The sequence below is a fragment of the Rhineura floridana genome, chromosome 8, assembly GCF_030035675.1.
Source record: "Rhineura floridana isolate rRhiFlo1 chromosome 8, rRhiFlo1.hap2, whole genome shotgun sequence".
NCBI classification, from domain to species: domain Eukaryota; kingdom Metazoa; phylum Chordata; class Lepidosauria; order Squamata; family Rhineuridae; genus Rhineura; species Rhineura floridana.
In genome coordinates this window covers 6,773,626-6,798,541 of record NC_084487.1, presented here as the reverse complement: position 1 = coordinate 6,798,541, position 24,916 = coordinate 6,773,626, and the positions used below count along the sequence as shown (strand labels likewise).

The 24,916-nt window shown below is 42.8% G+C and overlaps 1 protein-coding gene across 2 annotated transcripts in view; it reads right to left on the bottom strand.

The window, feature by feature from the left end:
- Positions 1-23,192, bottom strand: part of CHCHD3 (coiled-coil-helix-coiled-coil-helix domain containing 3) — a 320,988-nt gene extending 297,796 nt beyond the window's left edge. Inside the window, exons 1-2 of one of the 2 annotated variants that reach the window (XM_061582659.1) lie at positions 23,009-23,192; positions 6,517-6,622 (exon numbers count right to left, since the gene is read on the bottom strand). In XM_061582659.1, coding sequence (XP_061438643.1) covers positions 6,517-6,622; positions 23,009-23,092 — 190 coding nt within the window. In that variant the 5' untranslated portion in view covers positions 23,093-23,192. The remainder of the gene's footprint in view (positions 1-6,516; positions 6,623-23,008) is intronic. The other variant, XM_061582658.1, reaches the window with a different exon arrangement.
- Between the last annotated feature and the right edge of the window lie 1,724 nt (positions 23,193-24,916).

Sequence of the window (24,916 nt, the reverse complement as noted above, 5' to 3'; positions counted from 1 at the left end):
TTGGTGTTCAGTGATACATCTTTACATTTGAGGACCTTTTCGAGTTCTCCCACAGCTGCCCTCCCCAGCCCTAGCCTTCTTCTGATTTCTTGACTATTATCTCCATTTTGGTTAATGACTGTGCCAAGGTATTGATAATCCTTGACAAGTTCAACGCCCTCATTGTCAGTTACATAAATCTTCTGTTGTCATTACTTTACTCTTTTTGACGTTCAGCAGTAGTCTTGCTTTTGTCCTTTCCTCTTTAACTTTCATCAGCATTCATTTTAAATCATTACTGGTTTCTGCTAAGAGTATGGTATCATCTGCATATCTTAAATTATTGATATTTCTCCCTCCAATTTTCACACCTCCTTCATCTTGGTTCAATTCCACTTTCCGTATGATATGTTCTGCGTACAGATTGAACAAATAGGGTGATAAAATACACCCCTGTCTCACACCCTTTCTGATGGGGAACCAATCGGTTTCTCCCTATTCTGTCCTTACAGTAGCCTATTGTGCAGAGTATAGGTTGCGCATCAGGCCAATCATATGCAGTGGCACCCACATTTCTTTTAAAGCATTCCATACACAGTCAAAGGCTTTGTTGTAATCTATAAAGCACCGGGTGATTTTCTTCTGAAATTCCTTGCTCCCTTCCATTATCCAACGTATGTTTACGATATGATCTCTGGTGCCTCTTCCCTTTCTAAATTCAGCTTGGACGTCTAGCATTTCTCACTCCATATATGATAAGAGCCTTTGTTGTAGAATCTTGAGCATTACTTTACTTGCATGGGATATTAAGGCAACAGAATCATAGAATCATAGAATAGTAGAGGTGGAAGGGGCCTATAAGGCTATCAAGTCCAACCCCCTGCTCAATGCAGGAATCCAAATCAAAGCATTCCCCATAGATGGCTGTCCAGCTGCCTCTTGAATGTCTCCAGTGTCGGAGAGCCCACTACCTCTCTAGGTAATTGATTCCATTGTCGTATGACTCTAACAGTTAGGAAGTTTTTCCTGATGTCCAGTCAAAATCTTGCTTCCTGCAACTTGAGCCCATTATTCCATGTCCTGCACTCTGGGACAACCGAGAAGAGATCCAAGCCCTCCTCTATGAGATAACCTTTCATGTACTTGAAGAGTGCTATCATATCTTCCCTCAGTCTTCTCTTCTCCAGGCTAGACATGCCCAGTTCTTTCAGTCTCTCCTCATAGGGCTTTGTTTCCAGTCCCCTGATCATACTTGTTGCCCTCCTCTGAACCTGTTCCAGTTTGTCTGCATCCTTCTTGAAATGCGGAGACCAGAATAGTTCAATCATTACTGCATTCCGTGGGATCCCCTTTCTTTGGAATTGGGATATATATTGAACGCTTCCAGTCTTAGGGCCATTGTTTAGTTTTCCAAATTTCTTGACAATTTTTGTCAAAATTTGGACAGATTCAGTCTCAGTAGCTTGTAGCAACTCTATTGGTATGCCATCTGTTCCTGGTGATTTGTTTCTTCCAAGAATTTTAAGAGCAGCTTTCATCTCACATTCTAAGATTTCTGGTTCTTCACCATACAGTTCCTCCATGAATGAATCTATCATCCTAGCATCTCCTTTATAGAGTTCCTCAGTGTATTGCTTCCATCTTCCTTTTATTTCATCTCGGTCAGTCTGTGTGTTCTCCTGTTGATTATTCAACATCCCTACTCTTGGTTTAAACTTCCCTTTCTAATCTTTTGGAATAAGGCTCTTGTTCTTCCCTTTTTGTTGTCCTCTTCTATTTCTATAGAATAACTATTGTAATAGTTCTCTTTGTCCCTACGTACTAGTTGCTGTATTGTTGCATTTAGGATTCTATCTCCTTTTGCTTTCCCTCAAACTTTAACCATTTTACGTTTCATCAGTCGTCCATTGAGGTCTTTCTTTTTAACTAGAGGTATTGTCTTTTTGCATTCTTCCCTGAAAATGTCTCTGGCTTCTCTCCATAGTTCTTCTGGTTCTCTGTCAACTAGGTTTAAAGCCTCAAAAGCCTGTTCCTTATATAAAGGCTATTCCTTATTTGATCTTTAATCAGTTACCAATCCCTAAGATGATCAGTTCTCTTCTCCAATAGTTGTTCTTTTTGGTCAAGATATTTTGGTGAACTGTGTCAGATTTACTTTCTAAGTCCAAATATATGTAGGGTCTACTGGAGCGGCCATCATTCAGCTTCACTGCAACCATCCTATCCTCCTTCAGTAATCCTTCCACACTTTCCTCATCTACTCACTGCCTCTGGCTCATGTCCTGCTTCTGATATACTGAAAATGTTTGTTTCATGTTTTTGTGATTCACTTTGCAATTTGTTCCCCTCCCCTTTTAACTAGGATGCTAAGACTAAGATGCTTTAGACTAAGATGCATCCAGACTCAGAGGAAGGCAATGGTAAACCACCTCTGAATACCTCTTACCATGAAAACCCTATGAACAGCGTATCCAAAATGCAACACAATATAGTACTGGAAGATGAGACCCCCAGGTCAGAAGGCATTCACCGAGCTACTGGGGAAGAACAACGGACTAGTATGACTAGCACTATGACTAATGATGCAGCTGTGTCAAAGCCGAAAGGAAGCCCGGAGGCTGATGCGCACAGAAAGGAAAGTCCGGAGTTGTACACCGCACACAATAGGAACATGGAATGTGAGAAGCTTGAACCAGGGAAAGTTAGAAATTGTCAAGCAAGAAATAGAACGCATCAACATTGCAACACTTGGCGTGAGTGAATTAAAATGGACGGCAATGGGACATTTTCAATCAGGCAACTACAAAATATTTTATGCAGGAAATGAGAAATTAAGAAGAAATGGGGTTATTATTATTATTTATTAAACTTGTATACCGACCCATAGCCGAAGCTCTCTGGGCAGTTTACAATAACTAAAAACAAATACAATTTAAAATACATCTTTTAAAAAACAATTTAAAACACAATTTTAAAATTTAAAACAATATAGAACACATGCTAAAATGCCTGGGAGAAGAGGAAAATCTTGACCTGGTGCCAAAAAGATAACAGTGTTGGCGCCAGGCGCACCTCGTCAAAAGAATCATTCCATAATTTGGGGGCCACCACTGACAAGGCCCTCTCCCTTGTTGCCATTCTCAGAGCTTCCCTCGGAGTAGGCACCCGGAGGAGGGCCTTTGATCTTGAACATAGTGTACGGGTGGGTTCGTATCAGGAGAGGCGTTCCATCAGGTATTGTGGTCCCAAGCCATGTAAGGTTGGGGAAAATAACTCTCTCTAAAGTTATGCTATGTCAACCTGAAGGATTTTGTATACTGATATTAAATTGTATGTCTTCAGAGTTAGGCCTAATCCCTTCTTGGTAGTGAGCAGTGTCTAGTTTAGGGAAGTAATAAATATTCATTATTAATTCATCGTCAATTCTTTCACTTGGATTTTCAATTAATGTTCAATTCTGTAACCCAAAACCCAGCAAGAACTACACCAAGAAGTGCAAATTATTAGCCATGCCAGAAACCAATGCCAAGATCAAAAACAGATATTCAAGAGCCTATACTGTTTTGGGGGGTTTTTTTGCTCATTTTGCCTCCAGTGAAGCTCAAGAGCTTGCCCATCATTACTTGACAGTCCACCAAAAGACATATTACCAATTTATTTGGCCTTTCAGTTTCCAAATAGGACATAACCAAGCAAAATACTCTTTCCACACTCTTATATAAAACATACATATAGATTAAAACACACAGAGAGAGCACTTGTCCCATCACACAAACAACGCAACATATTCCAATTTGCTATGCACTGATTTTCATAATCAACAGCCTGTCTTTTCTTACTTCAGCTGCTGAAAAACTTACCATGACCTTTCCAGACGTACCATTTGGTTATATATTCTTTTCCAATAAAGCTGAACTTCACAGAAGTTGTGATCTCTCCCAGTAACAGTTACCTACCTGCCTAAGTTCATGTGTGATCTCCTTTCTCACCAGGGAGGCACCATTAAGCCATCTGAGTGCAGTATTGCTCAATTTGTATGCACAATCACAACATGGACAACTTTTGCACAATTTATAAGAGCCGAGACCATTATATGCAAACGTAAGTGGCTGCAAGCAAAATTAAATGTAACTTTCTTGATGGTATCCGTGTCCCTGCGCCTCATCTGTTCATTCGAGAAATACAAAAACTAATATAGCTTTCATATCAAAATGACTCCATATCAGTGTGTGACAGCAGCAGACAGATACTCTACATGTTCATTTATTTGCATTATGCTCTTCCTGGCCATCAAGTTAGGCTCTGTGAATTATTACTCAGAATTATTACACAGCAACGTCATCTCAAAAATAATCTTGAGGTAATTAAAATATGACATGCAACTGAAGTGTGGCATTCTTGTTGCATCTTCTATAGTAGCTAAAATAGCAAACATTATCTTTTCTAATATAAATTTAGCATTATTGCTGTAGTTCCTAAACATTTTGCTTACAAGATTCATTTTACTTTTTTCCCCAAGAACTCATCTAGAAAAATCACAAAAGTACCCCTTGATAAAGGAAAGACTCAGTCTCCAAATCACACCAGCTTGGCGTGCATTAGTGACAAGTCACAGGTAGTGCTGGAGGGCCACCAGCGTGGAACAGAAGATCATGGTAAAGCAAGAGAAATAAGACCATCTAGTCCACCTTTCAGTCATAGGCAAGATGCACTCACGCAATCTAGAAGGCACTATGCTACAAACACAGAGATTAGAAACGCTTCAGGAGAGATGTGTGCAGATCAGATAGCTCCAAATGTCAACAGCCAGTCATTCACTGCAGATGGCAAGTACACGTTCACACTCAGTCCCTAGCCACCATCAAGATTTTGAGAGCAAACAAAATCCATCTATCATGAGGTCTTACACTGGCTGCTCCTGGGACAGCCAGTGTGATGTAGTAGCATGAACCAGATACCTGTGTTCAAATCCAGACTCAGCCATGAAGCTTACTGGATATCCACTGGCCAGTCACAGTTTCTCAGCTTAACCTACACAAAGGCTGGCAGGATATAAATCAGTTAGAAACTGCCTGTCCCTCTAAGAGCACAGAGAAAGCTCTTATTGCCGCTACAGAGCAAAGGAATGGCAATGACTCATCTTTCAAGGAAAAACCACAACAGAGAAAGCTGAATCTGAAAACTAAGGCAATGATCCCATACTGGAAAAAAACATGGCCTAGAATAAGAGGCTTTTCATTTCCCATAACTTTTCTAGTGCCTTCGTCTTTAAATAATACATTGACTTTTCAGGAATACAGTAGTGCTAAAAAAAATAAGTTAAGCCATTATATTTTACTATTATGACTAAGCTCTGCTCTTAACACACACATTCAAAAAAATACTCAAACTAGTCTGATGAAATTACTTGTCATCACACAGCCATAGGAAAAAATAACAGATGTACTTCAAAGATTTTCTGCTACTTACATATTTCAATATGTTTAAACTTAGTTACTCAAGTAACTGGAAGATGACATTTGTAAGAAGGAGGCTACAGATTATTATAGTTGTAACTTATGTTCTTGCCCCACTTGAGATCAATAGCTCCATCTTACGTTGGCAAGCACAACCATGTGACAGAAATTATTCCTCGAGCCACAGAAAAGAACTTCAAATGTTATGATTACATGCAACTGCCTTATCTAAGGATATCTATGAAAATACCTTAAAAATAGGGCACGCTGCTGCTTTCTCTGCTACAAGGTGAACCTAGCTTGCACCAAATTTCAGACTCAAAGACAGATATACCTACCAGTAAATCCAAAAACGATTCTGCCAGCAGCCTTGCCCCTCCCAAAGCTGTCTGTTTTCATTTCTCAAGTGGCATATGTGGATGTATTTAATTCAACATACATTTGTCACCTTATTTTGGAGGGGAAAAACAAATTTTTTAAGCTACAAAACACCTCTGGAGACTGGAGGCAAAGAAGATGGTGGTATGATGATATAGGAATAAGCTAATTAGCGCTCTGCAGATCCAGTTTACTTCTAATGCAAAACAGCAGAAAAAAAATTTAAACAATTTTTTGCTTCACCTTGGCAAAAAAGAAGAGCACTATCTACTATGGACATGGGAAGTACACTTCCAGTGGTCCCACAGTTCAAACTATGTATATGTGTAATCCAACCTAACTTCTGGTGCATGTTCTGCCTTTTAAGGAGCTGGATGGCCATGCCAAAATTAAAGTAGACATGTTATCTAGCAACGCATATGTTACAAATTCATGTCTCCGCAGCATATGTTATGGGAAAGTATAACAGAAAGCCAACTTTGTTTGTATGCAGCTGAAGGAGAAGAAAAACCAAGGGGAAAATTCATAATGAAGTTTATAAACAATAAGTATTGTAAAGAAGTCCACCCCATCCTTGTGAAAAGTCAAAAGAAAGCAAAGGAATGATTAGAAGCAGCTCTGCATAAAGACTTATGGGTTTATTAAAATAATTTCAGAATTACATTGCAATCCTTATCTCTTACTGCTGGAAGCATTGACATACCTGAAGTACCGCCAATCACGCCATGGCCACCAGAGCCTGATTTCTGCTGAAACCTTCCACCAGGTGAAGAAGGCTCCTTCATGCGCTCTATAACATTTTCAGACAGCTGAGGAGAGATTGAAGCAGAAGAAACACCAAGAATTCATAAGCTGGCTTGTATATTTTCCATGCTGCCTCTTGTTCTAGCTCCAGGTTTACAATATTCTTTCTCATTTTATTACACAGCCCCGAGAGTGACTGTATTCTATAGCCAGCATGGATTTCTCACATTCTGCAATGTTAAACTGAAAATAACCCCCCATGCCATTCCTGATGCTTCCCATAAATTCATTTAAAAACAAAACTTTACAAAACCTATAGTCCTGAACTCAACCCTCTAAACCCTTTAGCAACCCTTTAAATTTTCATAGCGATACACGAAACAGTCAGAGAGAATCAAGAGTTCAAAGTCTAAAAAGAGAGAGAGAAAAAAACAGACCCCCTTTTGGACTTTTTTCTCTCAGAGTTCTCATAATTTGTTGAAATGAATTAAAAATCAACCATGTTCACAAAGTACCTGTAATCCTATTACTGACCTTGCCTCATACTCTGATCTTCATCGTCTGAGTTTAAAAGTTTAAAAAATGCTTAGCTGATTTTTAATTAATTTAAGAAATTTAACATTAAACTCAATGATAACTCCGGGCAGGCTCAGTAAGAACCAACTATCAGTGACTCACAGCTGCTGGGCTTGGCTAATCAGGGGGCCACACCCACACTAGACTTTGATTTCACTTGAGACAGTCATGGCTTCCCCCAGAGAATCCTGGGAAGTGTAGTTTGTGAAGTGTGCTGAGAGGAAACTCCTATTCCCAATAAAGCTCCAGTGGCCAGAGTGGTTTAACAGTCAGCCGCTCTGATTGAACCTCTGTGAGGGGAACAGGGCATATCCTCCTCTCCCTGCCACTCCCCCAGGTCAGTTTCACCTATCCTAAACATGATTTCACAGGAATAAATCCCAATGAACTAAAAAAGCATGCAAATGATCAAACCTGGCCTCCTCTCCTCCTCCTCCCTCCTATCCTCTTCCTCTTGCCCCCTCCATCCCCCTCCCCTCCTTCCCCCTCCCCTCCCAATCCCCTCCTTCCCCCTCCTCCTCCTCCCCCATGGTTAGTTTTACCTATCTTAAGCATGACTGCATGGGAGTAAATCCCACTGAATTCAATAAGCATGCAAATAATCAGACCTGCCTTTTCCGTCCTTCCCCTCTCCTGTCCCTTCCTCCTGCCTTCTTCTTCCCCTCCCCTCTTCCTTCTTTCTCCCCCCCTGCCCACTCCAGTCCTCCCTCCTCTTCCTCCTCCCCCCCATGGTCAGTTTTACCTATCCTAAGCATGATTGCACAGGAGTAAATCCCACTGGACTTAATAAGCATGCAAATGATCAAACCTGCCCTCCTCCTCCCCTTCCTGCCTGCTCCCATCCCCCTCCTCCCCATCCCCTGTGGTCAGTTTCACCTATCCAAAGCAGTGAGAGTAAATCCCACTGAACTCAATAAACATGCAAATGATCGATCCATTCTCAGCAAACTTGCACAGGATCCCATTTCTTAACACACACACACACCCAGATTCAAAAGTAGAGAAATTCACTAACAGGCAAAAAACCTTGCGGTTTAAGAACATACCTACAGCCAACAGGTATTTCTATCAAACTTTTAAAAGCAGGGAAAGTGGGCAGCAATAGGGAATACACCAGGGGAGCAGGAGACCTGACCTCCTCTCTGAGATATTGTACTGCCCTACAAATTTGTCAAAATGCAAACACAATTTGGGTTGGTCCACTTCCTGTGAAGCTTTGAAGAATCTGATAACATGTGCCTCTGAGCATAAAGCGAGTGGTGGCAACACCTGCAATCAGCCCAAATAACAAAAACAAGACATGTACTGTGCTGATCTTGTTTTAGCAGGGAGGAAGCAACAATATTAAGACAGCTGATAAAGTTCAGATAGTCACTTTAAAAATATTTGATTGACTTTGTAATTTTAGTGAAGTTTCCTATGGTAAATCATTTTCTTTTGCTTCTGTTTCTGTGAATATGTGAAGTACAGCAACACTTTGCAACAATAAAAAAACTCCAAAAACAAATGTGGAATAATGGCACTGACTATTCTGCAGAATAGTTCCCAATGGACATGAAGAATGTATCAGTTTGCACAAGATAAAACAGTGAAATATATTCTAGCAAAATTCTAGGTATGCTCTATGTTTTTAATTAATCATGCCCACCTTTCCTTAAGTGGAGTGGTTTAAGCATAGCAGGCTGAAAACATACATCTTGGGCAGGGCAGGTTTGTTTTTTTCCAACACCTGGAGTCATTGCTTAAACATCAGTCTGATTTTACATCAAACTGCAGTTTCAGATTCAACTGTTAATGCATCCAAAATAGTAATAGAACATAACTTCCCGTTTGAAACACAAAAGGCTGTCTTCACCATCATATGACACTGACCAATAAAAAGGCTTTGAAATTAATACAAATAAATTTGACACAGATTTCTAGGATGAATGAGAGAAATATAATTTCTAGGTTAGATTTTCTGTAGAAACAGTAGTAACACAGGAAAGAAGCAAAGTAAGAAGAACAACCAACATACAAAAATGTAATTCTCCATCCTTGGAGAAGGCAGGTGTTGCCATCACTCACCATATGCTCAGAGACACATTACAAAATTCTTGCAAACCACACAGGAAATGGATGGGACTGTGAAAGGCCAACCCAAATTGTGTGTGCATTTTGACAAATGTGTAGGGCAGTACAATATCTCAGAGAGGAGGTCAGGTCTCCTGATCCCCTGGTGCATTCCCTATTGCTGCCCAATTTCCCTGCTTTTTAAAGTATGATAGAAGTATCTGTTGGCTATAGGTATGTCCTTAAACCGCAATGTTTTTTTTTCCAATTAATGAATTTTAACTCTGAGCAACAGAAGAAACTTGACTTAGAGACTTTCTTGTAGGGATCAAAATGTTATAAACACTTTTTAAGTAACTAGCAAGAATATCTTGCAATTTGTTAGCAATGAGTAGCGATTACCCACTGCTTGGCCATCCTGAAAATATATCTGTCCCGGATTGATTGCACTAAAATCATTCTTTGACTCCTCAGTATGCCTCCCCTGGGGGGAAAAAGAGAACTAAAAATGAAAAATTCTGAAGATCTTCTGCATGCTTTTGTAGATACTACCCTGAAGCTGCAATCCAAAGTAAACCTCAGCATAAGTTAATACCACTTAAATCACTGGGACTACTATCTAAATAAGCGTTGTTAGCATTGGGGTGCATGTGCTAAACTAAGGCAGAAAAACTGAAGTTCCATTGTGGTGAAAAAATATCAGATTAATGAACATTAACAGAATAAATCTGTAGATTTTAAATCCCCAAGGGCAGAGGAAACATCAATTCACACTATCACACAGGCAGGCTTTTTGTTCATTGGATAAATTAATATGTTGCAGCAATGGACATCCAGGTGCTATCCAGTATCAACTCTAGTTTCTTTGCTACCTTGTTTGAGAAAACAGAAGGATTTCAAGCTGGGTTAGTTTCACAAGGACACAAAAGGAGGAGGAACAAAAGAATAGTTGGCAAAGACTATCATAAAGCTGGGCCCTTGAGAAGGGTGAGGATATCAAAGACAGAAAGAACAAACTCTTCCCCGAGTGGCACCCCAATCTCTCCCTGTTTCATCACCTGCTTTTCATTTTTTCTTTTGAAGTTCTGCTGGTAAGAGCTTTTACATAACCTTCCGAAACCATGACCCTGGGGTTCCATAACACCAAGAGGCCCTTCTATAAGGGTCTTTGAGAAAAGGAAGGGAGGAGTCAAGACAAAAGAAGACAGGGCAAGGCAGGGAAGGAAGGTGAAATAAATGCAAACACTGGAAGATGAGCATTAAGCAGCTAAGCCAGGGTTCTTAATTCCAGGTGGTTACAATCCACACACTGCTCCCTATAGTCATCATCAACTTCTTTATAGTAGTCATGGAAGCCTTTCCACCAGAGGGGATTCACAACAAATCACTCAGAATACTACCCAATAAATACTACAATAAAACAAAATAGTTTAAAACTGCTCCAGCAGCCGGCAGAAGACAAAGGAGCAAAATGAAAAACCTTGGTCCCCCAACCATCACCACTGAGGGTGGAGGCCTTCTGCAAAACCATCTTGCCCCCAAGGGGAGTCAAAAAGAAGCAGTTACAGCTTCCTCTAAAACAGGGGTTCCCAAACTGCGGTCTGTGGACCACCAGTGGTCTGCGAGCTTAATTCAAGTGATCCACGACATACCCACATTAAATATTCATATTAATTTTAAACTGTATTGCTTCTTTTATTTCTTAAATCGTATTACAATTTGAATTCTTTGTTGTTGTTATATTCCTTCAAGTCAATTCAGACTTATGGCGACCCTATGAATCAGCATCCTCCAATAGCATCTGTTATACACCACCCTGTTCAGAGTAAGTCTCATTGAATTCAACAGCACTTACTTCTGAATAGACATGGTTAGGACTGTGCTGTTAGTCTGGCTTCTTTCCTTGGACTAGATCTGTACTTCCCGATTTTGCCATGGGAAAGTTACTGCCTTTCCCCACAAACCTCTTGGCAAATGATTGATCCAGTCCTTCATGTTGTTGTTATGTGCCTTCAAGTCAATTCAGACTTATGGCAACCCCATGAATCAGCGACCTCCAAGAGCATCTGTCGTGAACCACCCTGTTCAGACCTTGTAAGTTCAGGTCTGGGGCTTCCTTTATGGAATCAATCCATCTCTTGTTTGGTCTTCCTCTTTTTCTACTCCCTGCTGTTTTCCCCAGCATTACTGTCTTTTCTAGTGAATAATGTAATTTGAATTCTGTGGAATGCAAATTGTGGTACAATAAAAATTTTATTTTTTTATTTATTATATTTATTAGTCACTTTTTCCCAAAAAATGGAACTCAAAACGACTTACCAAAAAAATTGTGCTCAACCTAAGAAATAAAAGAAGGAATACAAATACATCCTAAAGCCTCTAGCACAGCACATTGGAGTTGCTACAACAGGCAGAAAAGTCACTAAGTGGTCCACCAAGACCATTAGCAATTTTCAAGTGGTCTGTGGGGAAAACATTATGTGAACCACTGTTCTAAAGAAATTGTCATCTTGTCCATGTTACTGCAACTTTTAAAAAAACCACAATGCTTACTGTTGTAATAACCTTAAACAAACTGCTTTGTGAGGTTCACCTGGGAAGAGGTACATAAATACCTCGAACAAATAAATAAATAAATAAAATCTAACACCAACAGAAATGTAATTAGCATTCAGCATAAGAGCCCAAAGAATATGCCTGGGAAACATGTCCTGTTGCTAATACCTGACAAAAGGCCCAGCAACTCAAAAGATGGGAACACCTGGCACAAGGCATCCATATTGTAATACACAACCAGGTTCTTATAAGAGCATGCAGCGCTTATTTAGTTTATTGCTTAGATTTGTGAAGGATCATTCTTAGGGCCCTCTGAAAGGCATTGAAGTAAATACTGCAAACAGCACATCCCCTGGACACTTCAGATAAGCAATATATTTAAATAGAAGTCTGCTGCCCATCAGTACTTTGCTACTTAAAATGGTTTTTTGACTGCATGTGTCATAGTCAAGTTGCCAAACACAAAAGCTATAGCGGACAAGGCTAGTTGCCACCCTTTGGTGAAGGCAGGTTGTCTGAAGTTAAGTCTAGGAAGAAAAGACCTTATCAAAATTGCAGACAGGAGGGAAGAGGTTGCTCAGAGCTGCTGCAAATGTAGAGGATTGCATGTGAAGGGCAGAGAAAGGCAAAAAAAAAAGGTGGAAGCTGAGAAGAGATGCTGTAAAGAAGAAGTTAGGGAGGCTGAGTACATAAAACCAAGAGAAAGAGAAAATGAACATTCAACAGTTCAAATAAGAGGGTGTGTTATCTGAACAGAGTGGAATTATCCAGAACTAGGGGGAGGTTCACATCCCTAGGGGCCAGCCTCAATGGAGCCACCATCATATCATGAAATGTTAGCCCTGCACAGACCTATATAACATTTTCCGATTCCTGATACCAATGTCGGCTCTCTTTAGGAGCCTGGACAAAATGCTAACATCTCAACCTTCTTCCAGTTTAATCCTGGCCCTCCAAAAAATAATATCAAGAGAAAAAGATTGACACTCAAGTTTTGGCAGGGCACAGGAACAGCCATCATTTGGAGCTCAACAAAAATTACCTTATTGACAAGGATGCTCTTTTATATTTATTGCAAGAACTCTTACATATTACTTCCCAACTTTGAAAACTACAGTCTTCTAAACATCTGCAGCCTGATCTACTGCATGCTCACTAGAAAAAGGAGTCCCACTGCACTCAATGGGACTTACTACCAAGCAACTGTGTAGCCTCACACAAATCCTGATAGTTACTCAAAAGTTTATTTAGAAAATAACGAGTCCCAATGTTCCATCATTGTCACAATAGGGAGACATTGCCCCCAAATAGGTATGCCTCCAATTGCAGACCTACAGTGCAATCCTGCATGCATGCAGAATTACAGCCTTTTTTGAAAGGAAATATATGCAATTCAAGACCAGAAGACTCCCCGCAATCACAGTACACAATCTGGAACTCTTAACTTATTTACATGCTGTGTTTTTATAGAGACCTCAAGAGTAAACTCTGTGTTTCAACACTAATGGAACCATAAGCAGTATTCAAGAGAAAAATGGAAAATGGAAATGGACTGCCTTCAAGTCGATCCTGACTTATGGCAACCTTATGAATAGGGATTTCATGGCAAGTGGTATTCAGAGGGGGTTTACCATTGCCTCCCTCTGAAGTTAGTCCTCCCCAGCTGGCTAGGGCCTGCTCAGCTTGCCACAGCTGCACAAGCCAGCCCCTTCCTTGTCTGCAACTGTCAGCTGGGGGCAACTGGGTCCCTTGAGACTCTGCAGCTTGCCCACGGCTGCACAGGTGGCAGGTCACGTAACCCCTGAGCCACTCACTGTGGGGGTGATCTTTAGCTGGCCCTTGACACCCAGGAGACACGAGCGGGGATTTGAACTCACAGACTCTGGACTCCCAGCCAGGCTCTCCACCCCACTGTGCTATATCAGCTGTGTATTCAAGAGAAGCACACCAAAACAGCCAGACACCTGATCTACTTCTCTCATTTCCACAATCTTCCCAGTGGCAAGCAACGGTCAATTTCCCCCTGCCATGACATTGATGGAACATACTTTTTTTAAAAAAAAATTAAATAATGAGAGAGTTGCCTAGCCTGTAACAGAGGAGACAGTGCAAAGTTAAGAGAGAGAAACCAGAAGGTTAAAGGTGAAATAATCTTAAACGAGACACCACCAAACTAGAAGAGGAGGATGGAAACAAGGCAAACAAAAGGACCCCCCCCCGAGATCCAACAGAAAGAAACAGTAACACTGTCATGCAATATATATAACCTTGTCAGCTGATTCTGAAAGATAACTATGGTCAGTCATACAGAAACCAGAATAATCAACAGGGGCACCTTGTATTATTGTTGTTGTTGTTGTTGATGATGATGATGATGGTATTTCCCCTCTCCATCTCCTGCCACAGAAGGTATCAATGGCTACTGGCCACAATGGGTATGTATGTTCCCCCTCCACTGTCAGAGGCATTTGCTGGGAATCACAAGCAGGAAGAGTGCTGTTGTGCTCAGTTCCTGCTTGTGGGCTTCCCATAGACATCTGGTTGGCCACTGTGAGGATGCTAGATTAGAGGGATCACTGCCCTAATCCAGCAGGCTCTTCTTACACTCTTATGTTCATAAGTCTCCCACTGGAATCACAAAAGCATCTTCAGCCCCAAAACCAAGTCTGAAGCCAGATTTGAGGTTCGCCAAGGGAATCACTATAATCCAGAACTTACAAGAGTTAGGTTATTACCACTACCCACCTGATCACCTACACATTAGAGACCATCCAGTTAAGTCAAGGAATCTTTGTTTTGTTTTTCAAAGCAGCAGTCATACAAATGTCTCCGTTGGGGAGGGGAAGATCTCTGAAAGAAGGGCATTTACTACAGCCTAGCCCAGGGATGAGACACCTCAGGCCTGGTGGTCAAATGTAGCCCTCCATGCCTCTCTACGTGGCCCTCATAGAATCATAGAATAGTAGAGTTGGAAGGGGCCTACAAGGCCATCGAGTCCAACCCCCTGCTCAATGCAGGAATCCGAATCAAAGCATTCCTGACAAGTGGCTGTCCAGCTGCCTCTTGAAGGCCTCCAGTGTTGGACAGCCCACTACCTCTGTAGGTAGCCCTCTGGAATCTCACCAGGCCATGCACCTCACTGGTCCACCTTCGCATCTCATGTGTTTTTCTCTGGCTGGAATGTGTCCTCGAAGTCTGATAATGCCTCTTGCTTGTCTGTACAGAGGATCTAGAGGTGTGTGCAGAAACTAGCCTAGTGTACCAGGGTAAAAATCTGACCACACCACCACTGGCATGTGGCCTTGGTAGGTTGTCCAGAAGGAAATGTGGTCCTGCACCTGAAGAAGGTTCCCCATCTCTGGCCTAGACTAACCCGCCAATCTCTCCAGCCTGGCAAGAACCTATTAGGATGAACAAGGATCAAGACCACACATGGTTGAGGGCATGCTTTCGTGGGCATCATCAACTAAAATGGTCCATGTTGCTCACTAAAATGGAAGAATTTACTAAAAAGCACTCTGAACTTGGGCTGCAGAGTCTTAACGTCAAATAACTGCTCAGCTATAAGGTCAAGGTGTGGCCACAGGCAGCGTCAAGTAAAAACATATTTGACCTGTCATGTTTTGTGCCTTGAAAAGCAGCTGAACTGCAGGAAACAGCATGCAAAACTTTTCACAACATGAAGATTACACTTATTACCTGCTAATGCCTGCACATCAAGTTACAAGGAGAAACTGAAACCTCAACCCACTCACCTGTGCTCTCTCTATGGGTGGTGCAGGAGTTGGAAGTACAATATACAGGCATTGCCGTGGCTTCCTACTGCGCCATCCAAAGACACAGAACAGGCAGAGGTAGTCATCACCCTCTTGCTCATATGTGTGCTTTCTCTCTTAAAGTGTAGCATGTGCCCACTGGGCCCATTCTCACTGCCAGACGGTGGAAAGAGAGAGGGCAAAGGAGCAAGCAAGCAGAGGCAGCTGCAAGACACTGCTTCTGCAGCTCACTCTCTGGTACTCTTTCACTCTCCAGCCAGCACTGCGGTTAAGTAGTCTCTGGGCAGTGCAGTGAGCATAATTCTAAGGACTGTGCCACAAAGGAAAAGAGAGAATATGCAAACAAGTGAGTAGCAGGAAAGTGGTTGGTGTAGTGTGGAGGTGAAGAACAGTCAGTCCAAGGCCACTTGGAGAAGGGGGAAAGAGAGAGGGAAAAAGCGAGAATATCCCTTTGTGTGTGGATGGATCACTGGCAGGGAGGAATAGTTCTGGCTGCGAGAGTGAAAAATAAGGGGTGATGGTGATGATCTTAAGAGAGAAAGGGGAGTGTTGCTCAACATGCCCAATCCCAACTCTAACACCATCCAGAGAGCCTATCAGGCAAACAGGTGAGAAATGAGCAGAGGCAGGAAGAGGCCTCCATTAGTTCTTTCCCTTTAGGTGGCGTGGAAATTTCTTGCGGCACCCAGAGAATACACTTCCAAATGCTGCACTACCTAAAGGGAGGGTGCAGAAGATTTCCACTTGTTTGCCTAACCTCTGCAGGAGGAATAGGGGTGAGTGAAGAGACAGGCAATGGCAACTGACTGGACTACTACTCCTTCTGGACAGCAACTGGGATGGGGCTCGCCAGGAGAAATTCCCAAGGGAGACATCCAGCATGACTAAACAAACTGTCCTGCAACCTAAAAAAAGAAGGCAAGCCGGGGGGGGGGAGCACAAGGCTTGCTGCTTACCATACCCACTGGTGAAGCTTAGACATTTGCAAGTTACTTCAGAGCAGGGATAACTAGCAATGGGAGCAAATGCCTGTGAAGTATTTCACTCTACCCCATTCACCTTCCCAGTGTTCAGTCACAGTACATTTGATTTTAATGTGTCTAGAAAAAAATCCTTGCTCGCTTAATCTCTTTCATCCTTCAGTTTGTCCTGGGGGCCCTTCTGCTTCAGGGTTTGTTAATATTTCTGAAACAGCAACCATTTCTGCCACTCCTGCCCAGAGGACAAGTGGGGGTGCTGCTCCTTGCAACTGCCCCCCACTTGCTTGCTTTGGCAGGTGAACACATGGAACCAGCAGCCCCAGTGCCTCCTGTTGGCGTGTGTGCGTTGTAGCGTGAAACAGCATACATTACGTTGGAGTTAAGTTGAGCAAGAAACTTCTTCAGAGCATTAGAGCATGTTAAGAGTCTTTATTAAGACATTAAGGCTTTTCAGCAGTCCCCCCCCCTAGCTCTACAGCACATCTCTCTCCAAAAGCAAAAGTAAAGACAGCCTCTCAGCTCAGAGGCATGATGCAGAAGACAACAGAAGAACCAACAACTGGCTGTTACAACTTTCTCAGCTGTTATCTCCCGTTACCATGACAACCTGTCTGACCTTCAAGTCTGCTCTCTCAGGCCAGGCATGGCAGATAAGACTGCTTCTCAAAACACATGCTTGTAACTTTCCAGACCTGATGAAAACATCCTTAGGCAGTACGGCCTAATGCCAACAGTCCCCCTTTTTCATCATGTCTGTAAATCCATTACAACAATAACACATTTCTACAATACATAGTCATACGGTAATACATTTCTACAATACCTCTTGCAATACATTTCAGTACATTGCATCATACATTTTCAGTTCAGTTCAGTACAGTTCAAAATTACATCTCAGTACAGTTCAAAACTTTATTCACTCAAACTTTGGTTGAACACATGTCAAATAAAGTGTCTCAGGATCCATTTCTACAACTTTATTCATTCCAGGACTTGTTATTAATCCCACGGTAAATCTTTCAGGCGGTTTGCCTAAATTTGCTCTTGTAGAGCGTCTTAAAGGAACCAGGGCTTCGGCTCTCTCTGCCCCCCCATTTGTGCTTGTGCTTGGCACCGCGTGCCCAGGATCTTCCATTTCCTCAGCTTTTCGTTTCTTCGATCTGCATTTCCCACAAATGAGCTCATTCAAAGCATCTCTGAGAGGAATGTGTGTACCTTCCACTTTAATGTCAAGATCTGGCTTAAATGTCTGTGATGGCGTTCGTGTTTGTGTGCCACCTGTTCCTGTAAGAATGACTGTCTGCCTTTGATCCCAAGGTTTTTCTGAGACTTTAATGCTTCTGCTCAGAATTAACTGCTGTGTTTCTGGACACCAAACTCTGAAATATGCATTCTGAAATCCCAAAACAAAACCTTGCTGTGCTCTGGGCGCAAGCTTGCCCCTCCTTTTTCCCTGTGGAATGTGGATCCAGCACCTTGCCCCGAATTTTTGAATGTGTTCTATCTTAGGCTTTCTGCCAGTAAGTTTCTCATAAGGAGACATTCCAATTGCACTGTGTAACACCCTGTTGTGAATATAATTCGCATAAAGAATTGCTTCTGCCCAGAAAGAATTCCCTAAACTGCAATCCATCAGCATGGCTCTCATTGCTTCCCCAAGCACCCTATTTTTTCTCTCTGCAGTTCCATTGGAAAACGGGCTAAATGGAGCAGTGAAATTCTGGTTTATTCCCTTACTCTCCAGGAAGTCACTCAATGATTTACTCGTAAATTCCCCACCTTGATCTGAGTGAATCGCTTTCACAGTGACGTCATGTTGAGTTTCAATTCTCTTAATGAACAGTTTCAGCTTCTGCTCAGCTTCACTTTTATGCTTTAACACAAAAACCTGACAAAATCTTGAAAAATCATCTACCAGTACCATGAAGAATTTCGCACCTCCTCGTGAAGCATTTATTGGCCCTGATAAATCAACATGAACTAGCTGGTAGGGAGCTGTTGTGGTTCTCTCAGCCTCCCGGTTTATTGGTGCAATAGTCATTTTAGCTTGATTACAAGAATCACAATCCATTATCTGTCCACAGTCTCTTAAACGCATGTTTTCACTGTGCAAAGGGGTTTTCTTAATCGTGTCAAGGTTTGCATGCCCCAGCCTTTGATGCCATTCATGGACGCAGCCGTGATGTACCTGTGCCTCAGCATTTAACACAGCACACCCTGCTTGACTGCTCTTTATTACAAACTGTGAATCATTAAGGCTTCCCTGCAAACACACTTGATCTCCCCTCATTATAAAACATTGGTCTTTGTGAAACAAAATTGAATAATTACAACTCACCAGTTTGCTCACTGACAAAATATTATGAGCCAATTCAGGAACAAATAAACAATCTGACAGTATCCCAAGCTTGTCAAACTTCACCAGACCTCGAGCTTCCACGTTCTTACGCAATCCATCAGCAAGTAAAACAAAGTCTTTCACTTCTTCTGAAGCGTAAAACAAACGTCTGTCTTTAATTAATATATGGCTTGCTCCACTGTCAAGAATCCAGTTAATAGAACCTAAATCTTGAGACTTCTGTTTACAAACAAAGTTCACACTGCCTTGCTTCAAGCCTCCGTCCCTGGAGTTTCGCTTGACTGGACAATCCCGCTGGAGATGCCGTCGATCTCTGCAAACAAGACAAGCCTTCAGCCTCTGCTGCTGCTCCTGTTTATTATCCTTCGGCACGGCATTTTTCACCTCTTGCCTCCTGACAGCTTCCATCGACTCGGCTCTTTTCGCCTCCTGTCTCCGCTGCCATTCTTGGGTCAGCTTTTCCTCAATAAACGCAACGTTCAAACCTCCATCAGGTAAGGCTTCGAAAGCCATGACCATATTATTCCAAGTCCCATCGAGTGAAGCCAAGATCAAATAGGTCTTCTGAAGTTCAGAGTGTTCGATGCCTCGGTCTGTCAGCTCAGCAAACAGGCGTCTGAATTCCGTGAGATGCTCACACATGTCGCACTCACCCGTGAAGCGCATCTGATACAGCTTCCGTGCCAAACACAATCTAGATCCCGCGGTCTGTTGCACATGAATGCCTTCCAACCGGTCCCACATCTGTTTGGCGTTTGTAACATCCCTCACGTGTAGCAGTTGAGAGTCTGATAGAGCCAGAAGTATAAAAGGTTGAGCTCTCTCATCGTTTCTAGTCCAAGCCGCTGTAAGGGGTGCAGGGGGTGTACCTTCAATAGCTTCCCATAAATCTTCTTTTACTAGCAAAGCCCGCATTCTCGGCTTCCAGCTGCCATAATTCTTCTCATTAAGTCGTTCCATTGGCAAGCCTCCCCCAGACAGGTTTACAGCCATGTTGCTCACCTCCGTCTGGTACAATCACACTGCCCTCTCTGGAACTCCGTCTGCCGTTCAGACCAGCAACTTACTCCCGTGTAATGCGCTGTGGATCTGGGCCCATAACCCCTGTTGGCGTGTGTGCGTTGTAGCGTGAAACAGCATACATTACGTTGGAGTTAAGTTGAGCAAGAAACTTCTTCAGAGCATTAGAGCATGTTAAGAGTCTTTATTAAGACATTAAGGCTTTTCAGCAGTTTCCCCCCCCTCTAGCTCTACAGCACATCTCTCTCCAAAAGCAAAAGTAAAGACAGCCTCTCAGCTCAGAGGCATGATGCAGAAGACAACAGAAGAACCAACAACTGGCTGTTACAACTTTCCCAGCTGTTATCTCCCGTTACCATGACAACCTGTCTGACCTTCAAGTCTGCTCTCTCAGGCCAGGCATGGCAGATAAGACTGCTTCTCAAAACACATGCTTGTAACTTTCCAGACCTGATGAAAACATCCTTAGGCAGTACGGCCTAATGCCAACACCTCCTCCCTCGGAAAAGAACGTAAGAAAAAGGCCTGCTGGATTAGACCAAGAAACCATCCACAGCAGCAGACTACTTCCCAGAGTGGACAACCAGGTGCTTCCGAGAAACCCAAAAACACAACCCCCCCTCCTTGATATTGCTCCAAGGCAACTGATATATGCTACCTCTGATCATACAGCTGTCATAACAAGTAACTGTTGATGGAGAATATTTTTGCGCCCACGCCCTGCTTTTGGACTTCCCATAAGTATCTCTGGGAAACAGGATATTGGGCTAGGTAGGCGTTTGGTCGGATGCAGCGAGGCTCTTCCTATGTTCTTCTGACTCTACCATTCAGCCTGTCAAACCCCCTTTCAAAGCCATCTGAGCAGGTGGATGGCACTACATTTGTGGCAGAGAATTCCACAGGTTAACCATGCATAGTGTGGGGGAGGGAAGAGTAGAGTCAGAGTATAGCCATCACGGCTAGTAGCCACTGATAACGTTATCCTCCATGAACTGACCTAGTCCTCATTCAGAGCTGGCGGCCAACACTACATCATAAGCCAGCGAATCCTACCATTTAACTATGTGCTGCATGGAGAGCAAGCACTGCCTTCTGTCTGCCCTGAATCTTCCAGCATTCACACCTTCCTTAGGTGTCCCCAAATTCTAGCACTGACAGAGACAGAGATATGGGGTGTGAGAAAAAACAAAACTTTTCTCCAGTAGTGTAGTGGCAAATTCAGGGTCCCTTCATGTTAGTAACAACCACCACCACCCCTTTTCTTGCTGCTGGGTTGAGAATGAGATCCTTGAGCATGCCTTCTCTCACAACAACAGACATCCTTAGGAGCCAATCAGCATAAAAGGAGAGTGTTAGCTACTGGAAAGAGTCTTCTCAGTGGCTCCTTTCACTTTGATTGCCTCCAAACAACAGGAAAGGGTAAGGAAGCATGTTAGACTCTTCTCAGTGACTGACACACTCTCCTTGCATGCTGCTTGGCTCATGGGATGCTGGAGGCATTGGGACCCTACTCCCCAAAAAGTCAGGAGTCTAAGACCCCCTGAGACCCTGGACAACTACACCCCTGCTTTTCTCTATCCAGCTTTCTGCACACCACGCATGGCTTAATACACCTCCTTCAAATGTATCCGCTGCCCCCCTGCCTTCACTCCTCGTCCTTGCAACCGTAAAAAAGAAAGGCCCCAAATGTAACTTTTCCTCCTAAAAATGTGTTGTTGTTATGTGCCTTCAAGTCAATTACGAAAACTGTGAAGTTAAAATCTACCTCAACATAAGTACAGTGCTCCAGAAAAACTTAAGGTACAGACATGAATACAATGTTATAAAAAAATATCAAAAATTTAATGTATACAAACAAACAGTATGAAATCCTTGTAGATGTTCTCATGTAATAATGCAAAATAGGACAGAAAAGTTTTGAAAATAACTCAAATCTTTGTTACACATTTTGTATTTTCATGGGCATTGGGTTATGCATATTGGCAACTGTTTATAAGTTGCCCTTCATGTTGATATTGACATTGTTTTGACCACATTATATATTTTGTTTCTTACTATGTATGGGCAATGAGTTATTTTCAAAAAAAAATGGCCTATTTTACATTATTACATGAGAACACCTACAAGGATTTCATACTGTTTGTTTGTATACATTAAATTTTTGATATTTTTTTTATAACATTGTATTCAAGTCAATTACGACTTCCTTACTCCAAGGGAAGCTCGGAGGGTGGCACAAGGGAGAGGGCCTTCTCAGTGGTGACCCCCAAATTATGGAATGATCTCCTTTACGAGGTGCGCCTGGCGCCAACACTGTTATCTTTTCGGTGCCAGGTCAAGATTTTCCTCTTCTCCCAGGCATTTTAGCATGTGTTTTAAATTGTTTTTATATTGTTTTAAATTTTAAAATTGTGTTTGAAATGTTTTTAAAATATGTGTTTGAAACGTTTTTAAAATATGTGTTTTAAATTGTATGTTTGTTTTAATGTTTTTGATTGCTGTAAACCGGCCAGAGAGCTTCAGCTATGGGGCGGTATACAAGTGCAATAAATAAATAAATAAATATGGCGACCCTATGAATAGGTGACCTCCAAAAGCATCTGTCATGGACCACCCTGTTCAGATCTTGTAAGTTCGGGTCTGTGGCTTCCTTTATGAAATCAATCCATCTTTGGTTTGGCCTTCCTCTTTTTCTAATCCCTTCTGTTTTTCCCACCATTATTGTCTTTTCTAGTGAATCATGTCCACTCATGATGTGTCCAAAATATAACCTCAGTTTCATCATTTTAGCTAAGATTGCTTAAAACAGTGCGAGGGGAGGGACGTTTCCTCCAACCCCCTTTGCGGAAAGTGGCACACAGGATGAGGCGCAGCGGGGGGAGAGGGTGGGGGGTTCCCCAGAGACACCCCCCTGCCCGGCCCGGCCCAGCCGCCTGTGGTGGCTGCAGCGGCTCCTCATCCTCAGCAGCAGGCACGTCAGGGGTGGCAGCGCTCAGGCCAAGGGCGCGACGACCCCTGCCGCCACGGCGGCCCAGGCGAGGTCACCCCGAGGGGTCCCGGCAGAGAGCGTGCCCCTCCCCCTCCCCCTCCCCCTCCCCCTCCCCCTCGGCCCGGCCCGGCGGCGACTCTCACCCGGACTCCCTTCACCACCGTGATGTTGTCGTTCTCGTCCGCCTCGAAGGTGACTCTCCGCGGAGAGCTGCCCGCACCACCCATGGCGCCCGCGGGTCACTCGGGACGACAACCAGGCCGCCCAACAGAAGGACGAGATCGCCCAAGCCCCAAGGAGACTCGCACTGCTCCGCCCCCACACTCCCGCGCGCGCCGCCACCGCCATTGGCTCGCCGCCCCTCAAGGCCCGCCTCCCGGGCCTCGCGAGCCCCGCTCCTATTGGCTCAGAGGCGGTTACCCGTGGCAACCGCCCGGCCCGGCAAGTGACAGGCCGCGTGTGGAAACTTTTTTTCCCCCTCACCTTCCCCGCTCCGTCTCACGGAAAGAGTGAAACTTCGTAGGAACGCGGGAAACTACGAGTCCCAGAATGCCCTTGGGCAAGGGCGATGTGCGCCTTGGCGTGCAATGCAGGATGGGTAAGGTAGTCTAAGGGGAGTTCCACGTGGCGCAGGCGCACACTCTTTTGCGCAGCACATTCGCATGGCCCTGGGGCCGCATTGGATCATGGATTTTATAGTTCAAACCAACAGATTATTTAATATTATTATTTTATTATTAATAATAATAATTGTTGTTAATAATATACTAGTATTACTACTACTACTATTACTACTAGTAGTGATTAATAATTAATAATAATAATAATAATAATAATAATAATAATTACACACCCCTCAGTCCCGGGCCTGCTTACAACGTTATAAAAAACAATTTAAAAGGATTAAAAACAACTTAAAATCACAGCATCACAAAATTAAAAAAATCAACTACTTATTGTATTCATTTATTATATTTATATCCCACCATTCTTCCAAGGAATTCAGGGTGGTGTGCATACTGCCTCATTTCATCCTCCCAATAACCCTGTGAGGTAGGGTCGTTCATTTCATTCATTCATTGGCAATCACTCATAACCAAGTAAGATTGTCTTCCAAGATAAAGTCTTTAACAGGGGGTCTGTAAGTGACTGTGGAAGCCAGTTCTAGAGACTGACTCAACAGCCAGAGTGGCTGTTACTCCTTTTGCTGTACTTCACCAGATACGTTCTTCAAAGTACTTCAACAGAAAAGTTTCAAAGGGAAACTGCAGTACGCATCAGCTATCATCGTGTTGTCAGGGCCACCCGGCCCCTCATAGCTTTTGAGGACTTGGCACCTAATGCTAAATCTGAATACAAATGGTTGCCCTCTAAAAATTATAGTCTATTGCTCAAGTCTCTCCACAAATAATTTGGATGGTCTCAGAACATCATGGGAAACCTGTAGACCCCAAAGCTTGGACTGTCATACGGGACAAAAACAAAAGGCCCTTCCACTTGGTGTTGGTCAACATATCGGAAAACTCAAAGGCAACAGATTTGCTTTCAACATCCTGGAGTGACTTCATTCCTTTTGTGAATTGGGAAGATGGTGAGGCACAATTCCAGCCAGGAATACACAGATATGGATTCACAAAAGGTTCATTCAAGTTTGGTAACAACAGTCCAGAGTTGGGAGGTGCCACATTGAAGGATAGTCCCCAAGATGACCTAAATGTCAGAGAAATGCAAAAATAAAAATGTGTATTTATTTATTTATGAAATTTATATCCCGCACTGCCTTAAGGAAGGAGTCCAGGGCAGCAGACAAGTGACCAAACACTAAAAACATCTATAAAACATCTTAAAAACAAAATACAGTTTAAAAAAATCTTAAAAACAAAACATCTTTAAAAAACAACTTCTTTAAAAAAAAAAGTAAAACTTCTTAAAAAACAGTTCCAACACAGAGACGGAAAGAACTGGGCATGTTTAGCCTGGAGACGAGAAGACTGAGGGGAGATATGATAGCACTCTTCAAGTACATGAAAGGTTGTCACATAGAGGAGGGC